General features: G+C 46.6%; 1 protein-coding gene and 1 non-coding gene across 3 annotated transcripts; both read right to left on the reverse strand.

Moving 5' to 3' along the window:
• Positions 1-304: 304 nt before the first annotated feature.
• On the reverse strand, positions 305-15,382 carry xylt2 (xylosyltransferase II). 2 transcript variants are annotated; one of them, XM_014203507.3, is made up of 11 exons: positions 15,200-15,382; positions 8,754-9,264; positions 8,028-8,203; positions 6,493-6,695; positions 5,771-5,851; positions 4,830-5,046; positions 4,358-4,534; positions 3,977-4,233; positions 3,560-3,755; positions 2,954-3,287; positions 305-2,714 (listed from the first exon to the last, which is right to left on the reverse strand). In XM_014203507.3, the coding sequence occupies exons 1-11, from the start codon at positions 15,329-15,331 to the stop codon at positions 2,386-2,388; spliced, it is 2,613 nt and encodes an 870-aa protein (XP_014058982.1). In that variant the 5' UTR covers positions 15,332-15,382; the 3' UTR covers positions 305-2,385. The 2 variants fall into 2 exon arrangements, with proteins under 2 accessions (XP_014058982.1, XP_014058983.1); XM_014203508.3 differs by lacking the exon at positions 5,771-5,851.
• On the reverse strand, positions 11,282-11,357 carry trnas-uga (transfer RNA serine (anticodon UGA)). The gene has a single exon. It is a non-coding gene; the product is annotated as a tRNA-Ser (tRNA).
• Positions 15,383-15,588: the final 206 nt, after the last annotated feature.

Here is a 15,588-nt window from a genome sequence, read left to right on the forward strand (position 1 = left end):
TGTCAACTGTGTGCGTTGAAGTGGAGGACGTGCATCGTGTTCAGCACCATGGTGAGCGCCTTTCTTCAAACGCACATCATCACGTGTCTTCTCTTTGGGATTACTGCGAATTAGCTATATACTTTTCAGGGATGGATGAGGCATATTTTGAGTCATATCCTAAACCTGCTTTTAAACCTGTTAAAATAATCCCATAAAGCACTGATATTACTCACTAGCAGAATACATTTCATTCAGCTATTTATATTCAATCAACTAGTCAAAAACGAAATACCCCCAAAAAGCAAGACTGGACAAGATTAGATTTTTTTTATTCGTTTTTATTTTTGTGCCACCAGTCAACCTGTTGCCATGTTTTACCAGAGGCTTTCTGTGATTGGCCAGCACTCCCCTCTCCAGTCCAGCACTGTCAAGCTTCAGTCAGGGAGCCAGTGCCACTATGCCTCATCATCATCATCGGAGTGAGTCATGAGTGGGCTGTGGGGTGATACAGCATGGACGGAAGTGACATTGAAGTGTGATGTGTCCCAACGAAAATACCAGAGGGGTTGATATTGAATGGGATGGACAAATATATATTTCTCAAAGACTAAAATATGAATAACCTATTCCATTTACACTAAACAGTGCTCTGCTATTCTTTGTGTTAAATGGAAGCTTCACTGAAGCAAGTATGCAAGGGGAACAAGGTCACTTGTAAACTCAGTGGCAGAGACTGAATAGAAAACTAGGAGTTTCAGCCAGTTTAGTTTTAAAACGTTACAATTTAAAAACAAAGGTATAGGGTAAGGTTTCAGAAGTGTCTAAAAAGGAAATAAGTGCACGTCTTGAAGCTATTCTCCCATTATAAACAGTTCATATTAACAAAGTAAAGGCAGCTTCCATTTCTTAACCAGACCGTGAAATAGTCATGTTGACCCCTCTTGGACGGGAGTTTCATTGTTGTAGAAATGTTTATGGACGAACAGTAACATTAAAGTGGTAGGTAGATGACAGAAGAGTCTTCACTTTGTGTGCATACAGAGCATAGACCACATGGACAGTACTGCACTGCATATACACTGATACAGAAGAGGCAGCTAGCCCAGAGCCATGTATTTAGAGAGTTGGGCCAACGAGGTTTCTGCATTGATGTATTTACATGACTGTCTAGTAGTAGAACAATATTCTAAAAGTTCGCCTAACTCTAAATATATGGCTCTAGCTAGGCCTATATAGCATAACTGTGACTAGACCCATTGAGAAGCGATGTAGTCCACTGTGAATATGATGATGCCACACTGGAGAGCCAGGCCACTGTAGCCTAGAATATTACCCACATCAGTTAGGCACTTCCTCTGACACACAAAACCCCCGCTGGCTTTGCTTTGCAGTGATCATGGACAACAAAGACATTTCGCATCTCAATGTTCAAGAAACAAACAAAACAAACATTCAAAAACATGATATGTCACAGTAAACAGAAATCATGAGAGAAGAGGACTCTCTCCCAACTTCAACTCTTGTCTCCCAGCTGGTAACTCAGAACATTATTATTATTATTATTATTATTATTCCTCCTCCAGGTGAGCCAGCTGGGTCAGATATGTGATATGATAGTGACGCCGAAACGTTCTAGCAGCACTTTTATACAAAAGACATGTAAGTAAGTGAAGAGGATGCCATGTCACCATTGTGACGACCTCCACCTTGACCTTTTAAGCTCCTAATCCTCCTCGTTGTCATTCTCCAACTACTGATCCACCCTGTCCTGTGTAACCTTAGTCTTACAGTAAAGTGCACTTCCCCCATCTGCTGCTGCTGTTCTGATAATAATGCTTGAAAATAAGCATGAAGATACTAGTCCAGAGGACCCACTGCCCTCTGACAATACAACACAGCATTTAGCCACTGTCAAAATGTTGGCCACTGCTTTCAATTCCTTAAAGCAGAAGAAAACTGTGCATTGAACAGAGTTCAAACATATGCGGGTGGGGTTCTCCTCTTTCCAAAGTTCTACCCAGACAGACCCTGAATGAAGACTTATATGCAGACAGATAACATAACAGAAATTGTCCATGTAACGAGCAATGACGTTCGAACACAAAAAAACTTTTGTCTTGCAGTCTTCATGTGCAAATTTACAGCACGCATATCCTCTGAAAAGGGCATGTAGCCTCTAAACTGAGAGCATAGCCACTCCTCAGCATATGTAGGGAGAAGCCGTGTCTATTTATGTGCCTTTTGAGTTAGCCTCAGAGACCAGACCCCACTCTCCCCTCTCTTCTCAGGGCTCACATATCCTCCCCTCTTCTCAGGGCTCACACATCCTTCTCTCTCTTCTCAGGGCTCACATATAATCCCCCCTCCCTCTACTGTAGTCCAGCATGCCTCCTGTCCGGGGGGCTACCTGATCCGGCCATCACCTTTGACAGGGCCAAGTTCTGACTTAGGGTCTGGGGCGAGGGAGCTCCAGGTGGACTTGGTACAGGGGCCCAGGGAAGGGCAGGGGCCCGGGGAGGGCAGGGTGGAGCACAGGTCCCCGGTCACCCAGAAGGCCCCCACGGTGCGGTCCACCCAGGCTTCCAGGGGCTTGCCCACCAGCTGGGCCCTCTGCTGGGCCTCCTGCAGGGCGGGCTCCTGTGGGGGCAGCTTCAGAACAGATCTCAGCTGCTGGAAGCCCTGCTCCAGGTACAGGTTGCCTGGTGGCCCCGCGTGCAGCCAGCTGTCCTCCTCTGGACCAGGTAGGGTGGCAGAGAGAGAAGGAAAGGGAAGGAGAGAGGACTGTTAGGGATCAGTTCGCAACATTCTCATCTGATACATAAATACATACTGAGAGTCTTCCAGTGACTTGAATACGGAGGCTGAATGGCTGCACTTAATCAAACAGAACACCAAAGGGGCAAACCTTGGAACCACTTCACTTCCTGGTAAAAAGTAATGAACTACCCGACCCTCAAACCACCAGGCTCACCTTGGCGTAGTGGCTCTCGTCCTTTGAAGGCCAGGGGCATGACGAGGAAGCGAACCTCGGCCACGCGCTCCCACAGCCTCAGCACCCTGACTGTCCAGGCCCCGGGGCGGAGCGGCCGCTGTAGTAGGGGCTTGTACTGCGTGTACTCTGCGTCCACATCCACACTGATGTCATAAGATGCCGCCACCGTCTGGGCGGGGTCGATCCACACAATGGTAGCAGTGAGGTTGGGCCCCCGAACCCACTTCTGTACCGCCACCGGCTCATCCAGCGGCCCGATCACACTGCCGAAGTTCCGGAGGATTCTCTCCTTGGGGTCCCACTCTGTGCCCACCTGAGGGGGAAACATAAGAACAGACATTTCACATCAATGTGGTAGGGCAGTCTTGCATCCTTGTTGTCCTATTGGTATTCTAACTTGCTCATTTGTATCCAATATCTAGTCTACAGTATGTACTGATATTTCGTCATCAAACTAGGTCCACAAATTTGTTCACCCGTAGTCTCAGCCCTTGTCATATACCACTATCTAAACTGCAACAGCCTTGACTGTACACAATACCCATAGAAATAAAGATAGACATATGTATCTCAGGTCCCACCCACCTCCAGGTTCTTGAGCCTCTCAAACTCCCTGAGGTTGTTCTCCAGCTGCATGGTGGCCTGAGGCACGGCCCACACCTCTACCGTTTCCCTGACCCTTGACACCACGTTCTGCACCTCCTGACGGACCAAGTAGCCCTGGAAACGCTCGTCGTAGAAATACAGGTGCACCGACACCGGGTAGCCTATTGGCTCATACCTGCACAAGAGAGGAAGAGATATTTGAATAGACAATATGAGATGGTCAAATAAATTGAGATATTGATGTACACACTAAAAAGATAATTAAACCCAGACTTAAGTTGTCCTTCTTTTGAAGAAATCAATCTATTGAGTCTCAACTAGTCTAAGTAAGTGTGAAATCTTCCCCTCTGAATCTACCATTTGGAAGAATTGTAGTAATTCAGGGCAGGGCCTCACCTGCAGGTCTCCAGGCTGGTCTGGCTGCTATCCAGGCTCCTGAGGCCCAGGCGGAAGAAGGAAGAGTAGGCCGTGAGGGCCACGTCACTGAGGGAGCCCACCCCGTCCGCCTGCTCAAACAGGCTCTCCCAGTAGGCCTTGATGGCCACTGTCCCTGGGGCGTAGTGTCCATACAGGTGGGTGTCCAGGATGTCTATAGCCTCTTGGTTCACCGTGGACTCAAACTTTCGGGCAAAGAACGTGGGCCGGGTCAGTTGCTGTGGGGGATTGAACACATGAGAATCAATGTTAAATTGGCTGAGGAGGAGTGCAGCAGTTAAGGACAGGATACAGGTCAATTTGAACTCATGATAGGTACAACAGTGCCCTCTGCTGGCTGACCTGTATCCTGACGAGGTCCTGTGGTTTGAAGTCGTTGGGAGAGCAGCCGCACCAGTCCACTATGTGTTTGTACTGGCACTTACAGCCCAGCTTCCTGTTCCAGTTGGTAACACGCAGGTTGTTGTCCACCAGAGAGTCACACATGTGACTGTTCCCCAGCACTGTGTGGAAGAAGGACTGGAACAAAGAGGGATTATATTAATATTTCAAAACACAGGGATGTGACATTACTGTAAATAGAATTGCAACATTTCACCAACTCCACAGGGATTCCTGAACAATCCAGACATGTTTCAAAACATAAAATCAATACTTTTGACTCTAGTGTACAACATTCAATATTAAGATATGACCTCAAGCAACCCACTTTAACTGGCAGCTAAACTCTGTGACCCCCTCTTCAGTCTAGCACCTCTACTGCCCAGAGAGGCTGTGACTTAAGCAGTCACATTGTCATTTCCCTGTCCATTACCTCAGCGGGGAGCAGGGCGTAGGTGTAGAACTGTTTCAGGCCCGCCACCAGCTCATCCTGGGAGTTGATGACATACTCGACGAAGCGCCTGGTGAGGGAGAACCAGTCAGAGCCCCCAGACACCTCCAGACCCTCTGGGATGGTCCGCTCACCCAGCCGCCACATGTGGTTGTCACACTCATGGAACAGCCGGTCCAGACCCTGCTTCTTTATGAACCTGGAGGTCATAGGCAGTGTTCGTTTCATCAACAACAACTATGACAGAAGATATTCATCAACAACCTATTTTTCCTCCTTATCGGTTTTGTCCAATCATAAATATGCATGCCTTTGCATAATATAATGCAATCTTCTCATTGGTCTTTCAGTTGTGCATTCTGATTGAGCTGATCAGCCTGGCTCTCCCACACACAGTTACCAGGCGGCCACTTCAGTCTAGAGTTTGAAACTGATAACTAAAACTAGGAAGGATGAAATTACTCAAATTGGTAATTTTAGTAATAGTTAAAGCTATTTTAGTCAGACGACTAAACCTAAAATAGCTGCCAAAATTAACACAGCACAGGGAAGGACAGTGATTAAGAGTTCTAACCCCTACTTTATCTAATCCCTACTTTCATTGACAACCTGTTGCCTAACTTCCGCAATAATATCTTAAATAGTTTGTCAGAGAGCTGTCCTTGACTATATGGGAAATAAACATCAAACAGAAGCTTTACATCATTATCATCTTTCATTTTCCCTTCCAACATCTTAGTCCTGTCCTCCAATATGAAAGATTAACCATTACATCATACGGAGTGAAGCTAAGCTCGATGAGAAGAGCAGTGGAGGAAAATCTCATCCGATGTGAGCCGTGTCAGACACTAACAGTGAGAGCCAAGTGTGTCAGACAGACTGACGAGGCTGTGAGTCAGAGGTTTCCTAACTAAGCTCCCTACCTCGCGTTCTCCCGCCCATGTGACTTGAGGAAGTTCTGGTCTCTGTGCTGTGACAGAAAAGCCACCAGTTCATCGTTGGTCCTGCCAGAAGGCGATAGGCCGAGGAGAAGACAGAAAGGAGTGAAGGAAAGAAGAGAGGATTAGGTTGGGAATAAAACGTTGACTGGAGTGTGGCGCGAGGAGCAGGGAAGGGGGACGATGACTTTCCATGGGTGGAATTAGCCACTGCCGGCAGGATTTGGGAGGCAGCGGCGGCTCCTCTGTGTGTATTTATTCCCCCCTTTAAACCCTGGGATGGTTCAGGAGGATTGGCCACTGCTCTGGAAGCAGCTCAGAAGGGCCTCAGAAATCCACCCCAGAACTGATTGACAAGAAAGAGGCAATTTAGCAGTCTGTCTCTGTGCATCAGTGACCAAAACAGTCCATGACAGCATGGGCTTTCATCTAGAAGGAACCGTGGCTCTCCTTTATCTTGTAGCTATAGGAGTCAAAGTCACTGCAGGTCAACGGAATCATTTAATCAAAAATCGCAGAGTGAAGTGAAACCAAAAAGCTCCAGCACAGATGAAAAGCTACAAATCCAGAGCATGTTTCTTCTAAACAGACTGAGTTGTGTGGTAGGAGGAATACAGTCTTCATCACACATATGTCAATTAACCATCATAAACATTAAACAATAGTTTCAAAGCCCATCATATGACAGTGGTGTTGTGGTCACTGACCTGGTGGGGAAGTCAGTGGCACTGAGGTTGATGAAGAAGTCCCAATTCCAGTCCAGCATGGAGAGCAGGTCCTGCATGCTGCGCAGGTAGGCCTTCAGCAGGCTGGCACCGCCCCAGATGGTCACCATGCGCCAGGGCGTGGCACGCACATTGGGGTACTGCTGGGCGATCTGCTGCACCTCCCGATGCAGGTAGTTGGAACGCTGGGGGGGGGGGGGGGGGGGGTTAGGAGACAGAACGTTTACATGCACAGTAATAATCTGATATTAAACTGATTATGACAGTTGGCAGATTATGCATTAGTCACGTAAACACCTTACTTATCGGCATAAGGTCAAAATCAAAATAAGCTTACGCCGATTAAAACACCTGGTTTTCTGATCAATCTTTCAAATTATTAGGACATGTAAACACCTTAAGGTAACAATCTGCCTACTGCCAAAATCAGTTTAATATTGAATTATTAGTGTGTATGTAAACATACTCATTAAATCAAAAACATGCCGGTGCATAGAAATCTCCTGGTATGAAATAGCTGTAGGTTCTTCTGGCAGCAGGACATGAAGAAAGAAGAACTCAGCTAAGAGGCTACTTCCAAACCGTAAAGAAGAGGATTACACATTGAGGGAAAGAAATGGGGGGACTGCAGCAGGGTTGGTGACAACAGGCCTCAGAGATCAGATTCTTGCGTTGAGAAGAGGAGCAGGTAGAAAGTATTGTGACAGGGCCCAGCTCCAGGCTAACACAGGGAGAGAGTGGCCTGCTCTGCTGGTACAGAAACAGAGAGACAGAGACAGAGAGCGAGAGGAGGGCTGCCTGGTGGAAGGACTCCAGAACAGCCTGACCTGCTTTCCATCCTGTCCCATCCCTCAAGGCGCCTGCCTACCCGTCCCAGTGAGAGGAGCGATAAGGTGGTGGACCTTTAGCGTCTAGTGTAGTCTCGACAGTGGGAGCCCATTGACTCCTCATTTATCAGTGCTTACCCTTCCCTTCTGCAGTGTTAAACTGTTGCTCTATGGCTCTGCAGCTGTGTAGACAGCCACCTCTTAAAGCTCCCACAGTGACCAGACAAACCACTCTATCCTGTCTAATCCTCCAAACACTTCCTTACTTGAGGGTTATTTTAGACTCTACTACACACGAAAAACAGTGACCTCATCAAGCATGCACAAGTCAGCGACACCCTCCAGGTTAGAGCTCCTGCCAGCATATGAGAACCAGAGAAGCAATTCCACATATCATGGCGTCCTCATAAGCTAACAAGGAACGTGCGGAGTACGATAAAGCTTCATCTTAACCCCTTCTGTATCTCCTTTGTGTGATAGTTGCTTGAATTCAAACCTCAACTGAGCCAACCAAACCAGATCATCCCAATGACAAAATACAATTTCCAGCCATAAGAGACTTTATGGTGCATCTAGGGAAGTTCAAACTAAGTAATGTTTTTTTGTGAACGTTTTTTATTGGATGTTGTTATTCAAGATGAAATCCTTGTTGAAGCCATCACAGTAGTGTGTATGTCTGCCAGTAGTTACCTTGTCCACGTGGATGTAGTAGAAGTGGTCTCGGTGGTATATGGCTTTGATGAGGCGTTTGAGCTGCCTGATGGCCCGGCCGTGGACCACCAGGACGAAGGCCACCCTGACCGGGTTCTCCACCTTGGACAGGTCATTGTCCAGCTCTTCAGCTGTCTGGACCGGGCTGGAAAAACCTGAGAGGAGGACACCATTTTTTAAACGTAACCTTTATTTAACTAGGCAAGTCAGTTAAGAACAAATTCTTATTTACAATGACGGCCTACACCGGCCAAACCCGGACGATGCTGGGCCAATTGTGCGCCGCCCTATGGGACTCCCAATCATGGCCGGTTGTGATACAGCCTGGATACAGCCACAACACAGGATGAGAGAGGATCATGGGAATGAGTCTCTGGATACAGATTCTTACAGATTCTTTGGATGATACACATGGGACTGATTAACTGGAAAATATATAGTCCTCAAACCCCTGTGTTATAGGTGGATGAGGGGTGGTGTGAAAATATGCTATGGGGGGGGGGGGGGGGGTTGAGGACATCTTTTTACATTAAATATTCATGCAAATATTTAGTCTTGGGAGGAACTTCAAGACAAATGAAAAATGTACCAGGGAGAAAAAAATATCCCATAGATGATTAAGAGTCTGCAGTGTGTGGTCTGTCTGAATGTGCAGTTAGTCTCTGATCTCTAGAGGAATGATGGCTAGGTAGGGGTGTGTCTCACCGTGCAGCGGGCAGAACTGAGGCAGTGCCCTTGGCATGAGCTGCCCGGCCTGATGCTGGCACACAATGTTGGCGATCTCCTGCCGGCACTGCCGCGAACCGGCGCGGTGCAGGGCCGACAGGGCGTCCTTGCCCATGATGTCACACTTGGGCACAAAGTCGTTGCTGGGGGCTTGGGGTGCCCCCTCCACGCTGCCGGGTTCCCCTGGCATGGCTGGAGGGGGTAGTCTGGCCGCCCCCTCCCCTCCGCCCCGGGTATCAGTGAAGTTACGGCTGCTGGAGGGGTCATGGGGGGGAACGCCATCAACTGCTACCCCCTGGCCCAGGGGCACCGTCACCCTGATGGTGCTCCTCCGGAGGGCGCTGGCGGCCGTGGCCCCCGTCCTCTCCAGCCTGCTGTTCCATCGGGCCCCGCTCCTCCCAGACAAGGCGTTCTGTCTCTCCCAGGCCACCGCCTCTCTTTTGGGGTCCTGGCTGTTGTGGTCAGGTAGCTTAGACCGCCGTGTTTTCCTCTGGGTGGGGGGGGTGGGGGGGGGGAGAGTTAGCCCAGAGAAGATTCTCATTCTTCTTTCCTGTCAATACACTACACAACATACTGGGACCAAACAAATTATTAGGAATAGTGTTTGTGAAATGAGGAGATGATTCACCCTCTAAGAACGAACAAAACAACAAGTCGACAACAGAGCAGGAGCACCAGAGGCGAGATGTGTTTACAGTGTGTTTCTGCTCGGGGTATATTTTTAGCCTCTGCCTTTTGTTGAAGTAATCAGGGAAAGACAGAGTTCAAAAAAGGCACAACATACAGATGGGTAATGAAGGAAGTGATTCACCGCAGTGACCTCAATAAACCTCAGTTAGACCCTGGGCACAGTACAGAGCACACAGCGCATGCATGGACCGTACACATTCAGTCACACCACATGAAATTGGACATATGCTGACATCTACAATGAGAGTCCTTATCAGACCACTAAGGGGAGTGTGTGTGTGTGTGACAGAGAAGTCCTCTGACGTGTAATTAGTGAGGCTTGTAAATGGTCAACGACAGGCAGGGGGAGCTGGAGGGTTACCACGCTCTGAGCTGCCCAATAAGATCACTGTCTGCCAGGGGTCAAGTGGCCTTATCAGCAGCCACCCCTGCAGCCCCAGGAGCGCTCAGCGCTGCCCACTTCGGCACCCAGCCCTGAGCCCCTGCCGCTTCAACTGTACAGTGCACAGCAATGGCCCTCCACCATCACTAGGACCAGGGCAACCTGGGGAGGAAGGGATGTATGTGTGTGTGTGTGTGTAGGGGGGTTGCAGGGACACATTCATTCGGAGCAACTCTAGCAAATCACAAAACAAAAAACCATCATGACTCTTCTTGCTCTAAGGGTGTTTCTGGTGGTTAGTGGAGATAAACAGGGGGGGGGGGGGGGGGGGGGAAAACTGCTCACCACACTCTTATTGGAATGCAAAAAAATGGGGCCTCAACAAATGGAAGCGTCGAAAGCATCAAACCCCCAGCTGGCAGGAAAATATCACAGCTTATTGGAATTGTACAAAAAAGGCCCCAAAATATGCACCCGGAGCAGGGATAGAAAAACAGGGAGTGGGCCGTGCGTTTCCTGCCCGTCAGACAGCATGGCCCAGAGTTGACCCTCGCCACACGCCGCTGGCACAGAGACAGACCAGAGCAGACTGTGGGAACAGAGGCTATGACCTGGGACAGACAGCTAGACCAGTGCCAGTCAGTAGCCAATCCAAACAACACAGCTACTGATCACCCAGTGGACCACAAATGGTGTTCCAGTTTAAAACAGAATTTGTCGACAATGATATTACAGCCCATGGAGTCTATTGAAAAGCATCACACAGGGCCAAAAAAAATATATATATAAAAAAATTTTTAAAAAAGAGTTGAGTTTGGAGAGAAAAGTCCATATTTTAAAAGACTTACTCTACTGGTGGTTCACTGGTTCAAAACTGCTACCAAATTGTAAGTGGACTTATCTGGGCAATGTTATGTTATCATATTGAAGAAAAACACAGCGATTTCAATGAAACTTTTCCCTATTTTTCACACTTTTTAATTAAACGCCCTCATGTCAGAAATGCTTCAACTCTTTTCTTCGTTGTAATTAGTTGAAGCCATATCACTGCCATCACCATGTGAGGAGAGCGTTTTCCAGCACACTCCAGCAGCTCTTTATGAAGCCACTGACTGGGGACGACTGAACTGAGTGTGCGGTTTTCTTTACTTCTTCTCAAGTCCTTTTCTGTGGGGGCTATAATAGGATGCATGTGGTTGTGTTCACACATGCACAGCAAGCAGCCAGCTTCTGATTAGAACAGATGCGAGTTACATCGAGGCCACTGAGCAGAGAGGGATTCAGTCCAATCGCTCAGCCCTACATAGGGCCCAGCTCAATACCCACTCACTCAAAAAAGGGAGGGCCACTGCCATTGTGTTACAATTTCTCTTCCCATTTCAGTCATTTAGCAAACACTCTTATCCTGGGGGACTTAGTGAGTTTTTTTCCATACTGTTCCCCCATGGGAATCGAACCCACAACCATGACGTTTCAAGCGCCATGCTCTACCAACCGAGCCACATGGGAACTGTAAAAATGCCTCCTCCAGCCTCCCAATTACCTCAGTTAACACAAAAGTATGTCAGCAGTAGGTACAGTGAGGGAAAAAAGTATTTGATCCCCTGCTGATTTTGTACGTTTGCCCAATGACAAAGAAATGATCAGTCTATAATTGATTTATTTGAACAGTGAGAGACAGAATAACAACAAAAAATCCAGAAAAACACATGTCAAAAATGTTATAAATTGATTTGCATTTTAATGAGGGAAATACGTATTTCACCCCTCTGCAAAACATGACTTAGTACTTGGTGGCAAAACCCTTGTTGGCAATCAGAGGTCAGATGTTTCTTGTAGTTGGCCACCAGGTTTGCACACATCTCAGGAGGGATTTTGTCCCACTCCTCTTTGCAGATCTTCTCCAAGTCATTAAGGTTTCGAGGCTGACGTTTGGCAACTCGAACCTTCAGCTCCCTCCACAGATTTTCTATGGGATTAAGGTCTGGAGACTGGCTAGGCCACTCCAGGACCTTAATGTGCTTCTTCTTGAGCCACTCCTTTGTTGCCTTGGCCATGTGTTTTGGGTCATTGTCATGCTGGAATACCCATCCATGACCCATTTTCAATGCCCTGACTGAGGGAAGGAGGTTTTCACCCAAGATTTGATGGTACATGGCCCCGTCCATCGTCCTTTTGATGCGGTGAAGTTGTCGTGTCCCCTTAGCAGAAAAACACCCCAAAGCATAATGTTTTCACCTCCATGTTTGACGGTGGGGATGGTGTTCTTGGGGTCATAGGCAGCATTCCTCCTCCAAACATGGCGAGTTGAGTTGATGCCAAAGAGCTCCATTTTGGTCTCATCTGACCACAACACTTTCACCCAATTGTCCTCTGAATCATTCAGATGTTCATTGGCAAACTTCAGACGGGCATGTATATGTGCTTTCTTGAGCAGGGGAACCTTGCGGGCGCTGCAGGATTTCAGTCCTTCACGGCGTAGTGTGTTACCAATTGTTTTCTTGGTGACTATGGTCCCAGCTGCCTTGAGATCATTGACAAGATCCTCCCGTGTAGTTCTGGGCTGATTCCTCACCGTTCTCATGATCATTGCAACTCCACGAGGTGAGATCTTGCATGGAGCCCCAGGCCGAGGGAGATTGACAGTTCTTTTGTGTTTCTTCCATTTGCGAATAATCACACCAACTGTTGTCACCTTCTCACCAAGCTGCTTGGCGATGGTCTTGTAGCCCATTCCAGCCTTGTGTAGGTCTACAATCTTGTCCCTGACATCCTTGGAGAGCTATTTGGTCTTGGCCATGGTGGAGAGTTTGGAATCTGATTGATTGATTGCTTCTGTGGACAGGTGTCTTTTATACAGGTAACAAGCTGAGATTAGGAGCACTCCCTTTAAGAGTGTGCTCCTAATCTAAGCTCGTTACCTGTATAAAAGACACCTGGGAGCCAGAAATCTTTCTGATTGAGAGGGGGTCAAATACTTATTTCCCTCATTAAAATGCAAATCAATTTAGAACATTTTTGACATGTGTTTTTCTGGATTTTTTTGTTGTTATTCTGTCTCTCACTGTTCAAATAAATCAATTATAGACTGATCATTTCTTTGTCAGTGGGCAAATGTACAAAATCAGCAGGGGATCAAATACTTTCTTCCCCTCACTGTATAAGGTTCAAAATGATGTTGCACCATTGGGCGGTGGGGGCGTATACATGTGCCTTTGTTTAGGCTGGCTGAATCAGGACTGAAGTGATTGCAAGAGCTGGATGCATCCTCATGGAATGAACATGGAGAGTAACATGATTTAAAGCAATCTACTAGAGGTCACAATAGGAACACCCTGCTCTCAGAGGGATCTCATGTCATGTCACATTTCCTGTTTACACTGTGTCCGAAAGGGAAATGCATTCATTGCATCTTGGCTGTTATTGATTCAGACAGATTATGTAATGTTCCTACTGGTCCAAGTAATAACATCTTCTTGATTGCGAGAAAGTACGTAACATACAACCACAATAAGCAGAGAATGGCTAATAGTGGGTTTGCTCCATGAAATAACAGATTTAAACCATCACCAGTGAAACACAGAGTCCAGACACAGAGTCCCAGAGCAAACCTACCCACCCTATGCACAGTACCTCTTCTGGGGCCCTCCTTAGATGCTTCCTCTCCCTCCAGGTATGCACAACTCAGTGAGACAGCTCTGTGTGACCACCCGAGCCACGGGCTGTTCACCACGCTACCATCCAGCGCAAGGTCAGTACAGGTGCATCAAAGCTGGGACCGAGAGACTGAAAAACAGCTTCTATCTCAAGGCCATCAGACTGTTAAATAGCAATCACTAACCGGCTACCACCCGGTTATTCAATCCTGCACCTAAGAGGCTGCTGCCCTGTATACATACACATGGAATCAGTGGTCACTTTAATAATGGACCACTAGTCACTTTAATAAATGTTTACATACTGTTTTACTCATTTCAAATGTATATATTGTATTCTAGTCAATGCCACGCCAACATTGCTCGTCCTAATATGTATACATTTCTTAATTCCATTCTTTTACTTTTAGACGTGTGTATTGTTGTGAATTGTTAGATACTACTGCACTGTTGGAGCTAGGAACACAAGCATTTCACTACACCCGCAGTAACATCTGCTAAATGTTTATGTGACCAATAACTTGATTTGATCAGTCTGGAGGGTTACGCACACACGCAACACAAGTCACGTCATGAAAGGCAGAGCGGGACTTCAGACTCTTTCAGCACACATTCCTGAAGCGGAGTCTGTATCAATGCCTCAAACGATAACTAAATGCAAGCCCCCGGGGCTAAATCTGTTGACAGCTCACAATGACTTTATTTGAAGAAGAAATGGGAGGTTCCAGGCCACTGCCTCTAGGGTAGTGTTCCAGGTGTGCATGTGAGATTGGAGAGCCAAGATTCCCATGGATAAGTATGTTACAGGTCGGTTCAGACGCTCTACTTCAATGTACTTTAGAAAATATAGACCAAATTGGCTAATTGTGTTGTTTACCTAGAAATAGTTAATGTGTAGTTTTATACTTGGGAAAAATACAAGTAAATGACTATGCTTCTATCAAGACCAATAAATTGTGAATCAAACTATGAGAGTAAATGACTACGGTATGCAATGGATCATGAGCCAACTCAGATAACTTGGTCCAAGGATGATAAGGAAAGATGAGCCAGAGGGAAGCACGACCGCTCAGTCCATACGCTCGCTCCATGTCATAAATGTACATTATACTGGCTAGTCTTGACACCTACTTTGAATAACCACCGAATCTATTAATCCAGTTGGCAAGCCCGATAATCAACTCCTCCATGTATTTCCGTTCTCTTCATCACTATACGACAGTCACACAATACTAATTGAAGTGACAGTCGCAGAACAAATCAACATTCATCCAAGGACATGCCAAGTCACAACAGAATGAAATGAGAGCCTAAACAATGCGACCTGTTTTTAAATATTTGCTTGCTAGCTGGTTGACAGATTACAGTTTACAACACAATGACCTAATACACAAGTTCTTATGAGTACACTCAGGAAACGTCTAACCTGAATTCTGGAGACAGGTTGGCCAAAGAAGTGGTTCATCTAGCGAATTGGTTTAAATGTGCAATTCTAACTATAATAAGCTTACTATGAACTAGCTTTGGTTAATAACTACATTATCTTTACTGTAGTTAGCTACAGAGTACTAGAAACAGCTAGCTAACGTTTACGTTAGCATAGTACTGTAAGCTAGCTTGCTAACTACCGCTACCAGCTTTACAGAGACCAAATATTATTTTAACCAGCTAAACAAAGTCAAATGAAGCTTTCTTACCTCCGCCTCGCCCTCTTCGAGACTTCTCAGACTCCATACTACTAGCCCTTGAATCAGAAGAATCGTTAACGCGGCGGCAATCGCTAGTTTGTATCGTCGGAGGAGCTTCTGCACTCTGACGCTGGCCACCATTTTTCCAATTCTAGTTTACATGAGCGTTTGCTAGGGGAGGAGAGAAGCAAATATGAGCAACGCGCACGCAACGTCATAGACTTGCATTTCCTCAGGTTTGAAGTTGTAGGCAGGCTACTGATTGCACATAATTCTGAGTTTAAGTCTTATACAATACGTTTGATTATGATATAAAAGCATTGGGGTTTTTTGTTTTCAAGAATGTTATAGGTTTACAGCTATAGAAAATGTGTCATGTATATGATGAACATAATCAG

Source organism: Salmo salar, chromosome 06, assembly GCF_965601325.2.
Source record: "Salmo salar chromosome 06, fSalSal1, whole genome shotgun sequence".
NCBI lineage: Eukaryota > Metazoa > Chordata > Actinopteri > Salmoniformes > Salmonidae > Salmo > Salmo salar.

Excerpts from the sequence above, each read along its gene's own strand:
- xylt2 (XM_014203507.3), bottom strand. The coding sequence starts at position 15,331 with ATGGTGGCCAGCGTCAGAGTGCAGAAGCTCCTCCGACGATACAAACTA. Across the intron at positions 5,047-5,770 it reads CATGGGCGGGAGAACGCGAG|GTTCATAAAGAAGCAGGGTC; the intron begins GTAGGGAGCTTA and ends TATGACCTCCAG. Across the intron at positions 3,756-3,976 it reads ACCAGCCTGGAGACCTGCAG|GTATGAGCCAATAGGCTACC; the intron begins GTGAGGCCCTGC and ends TCTCTTGTGCAG.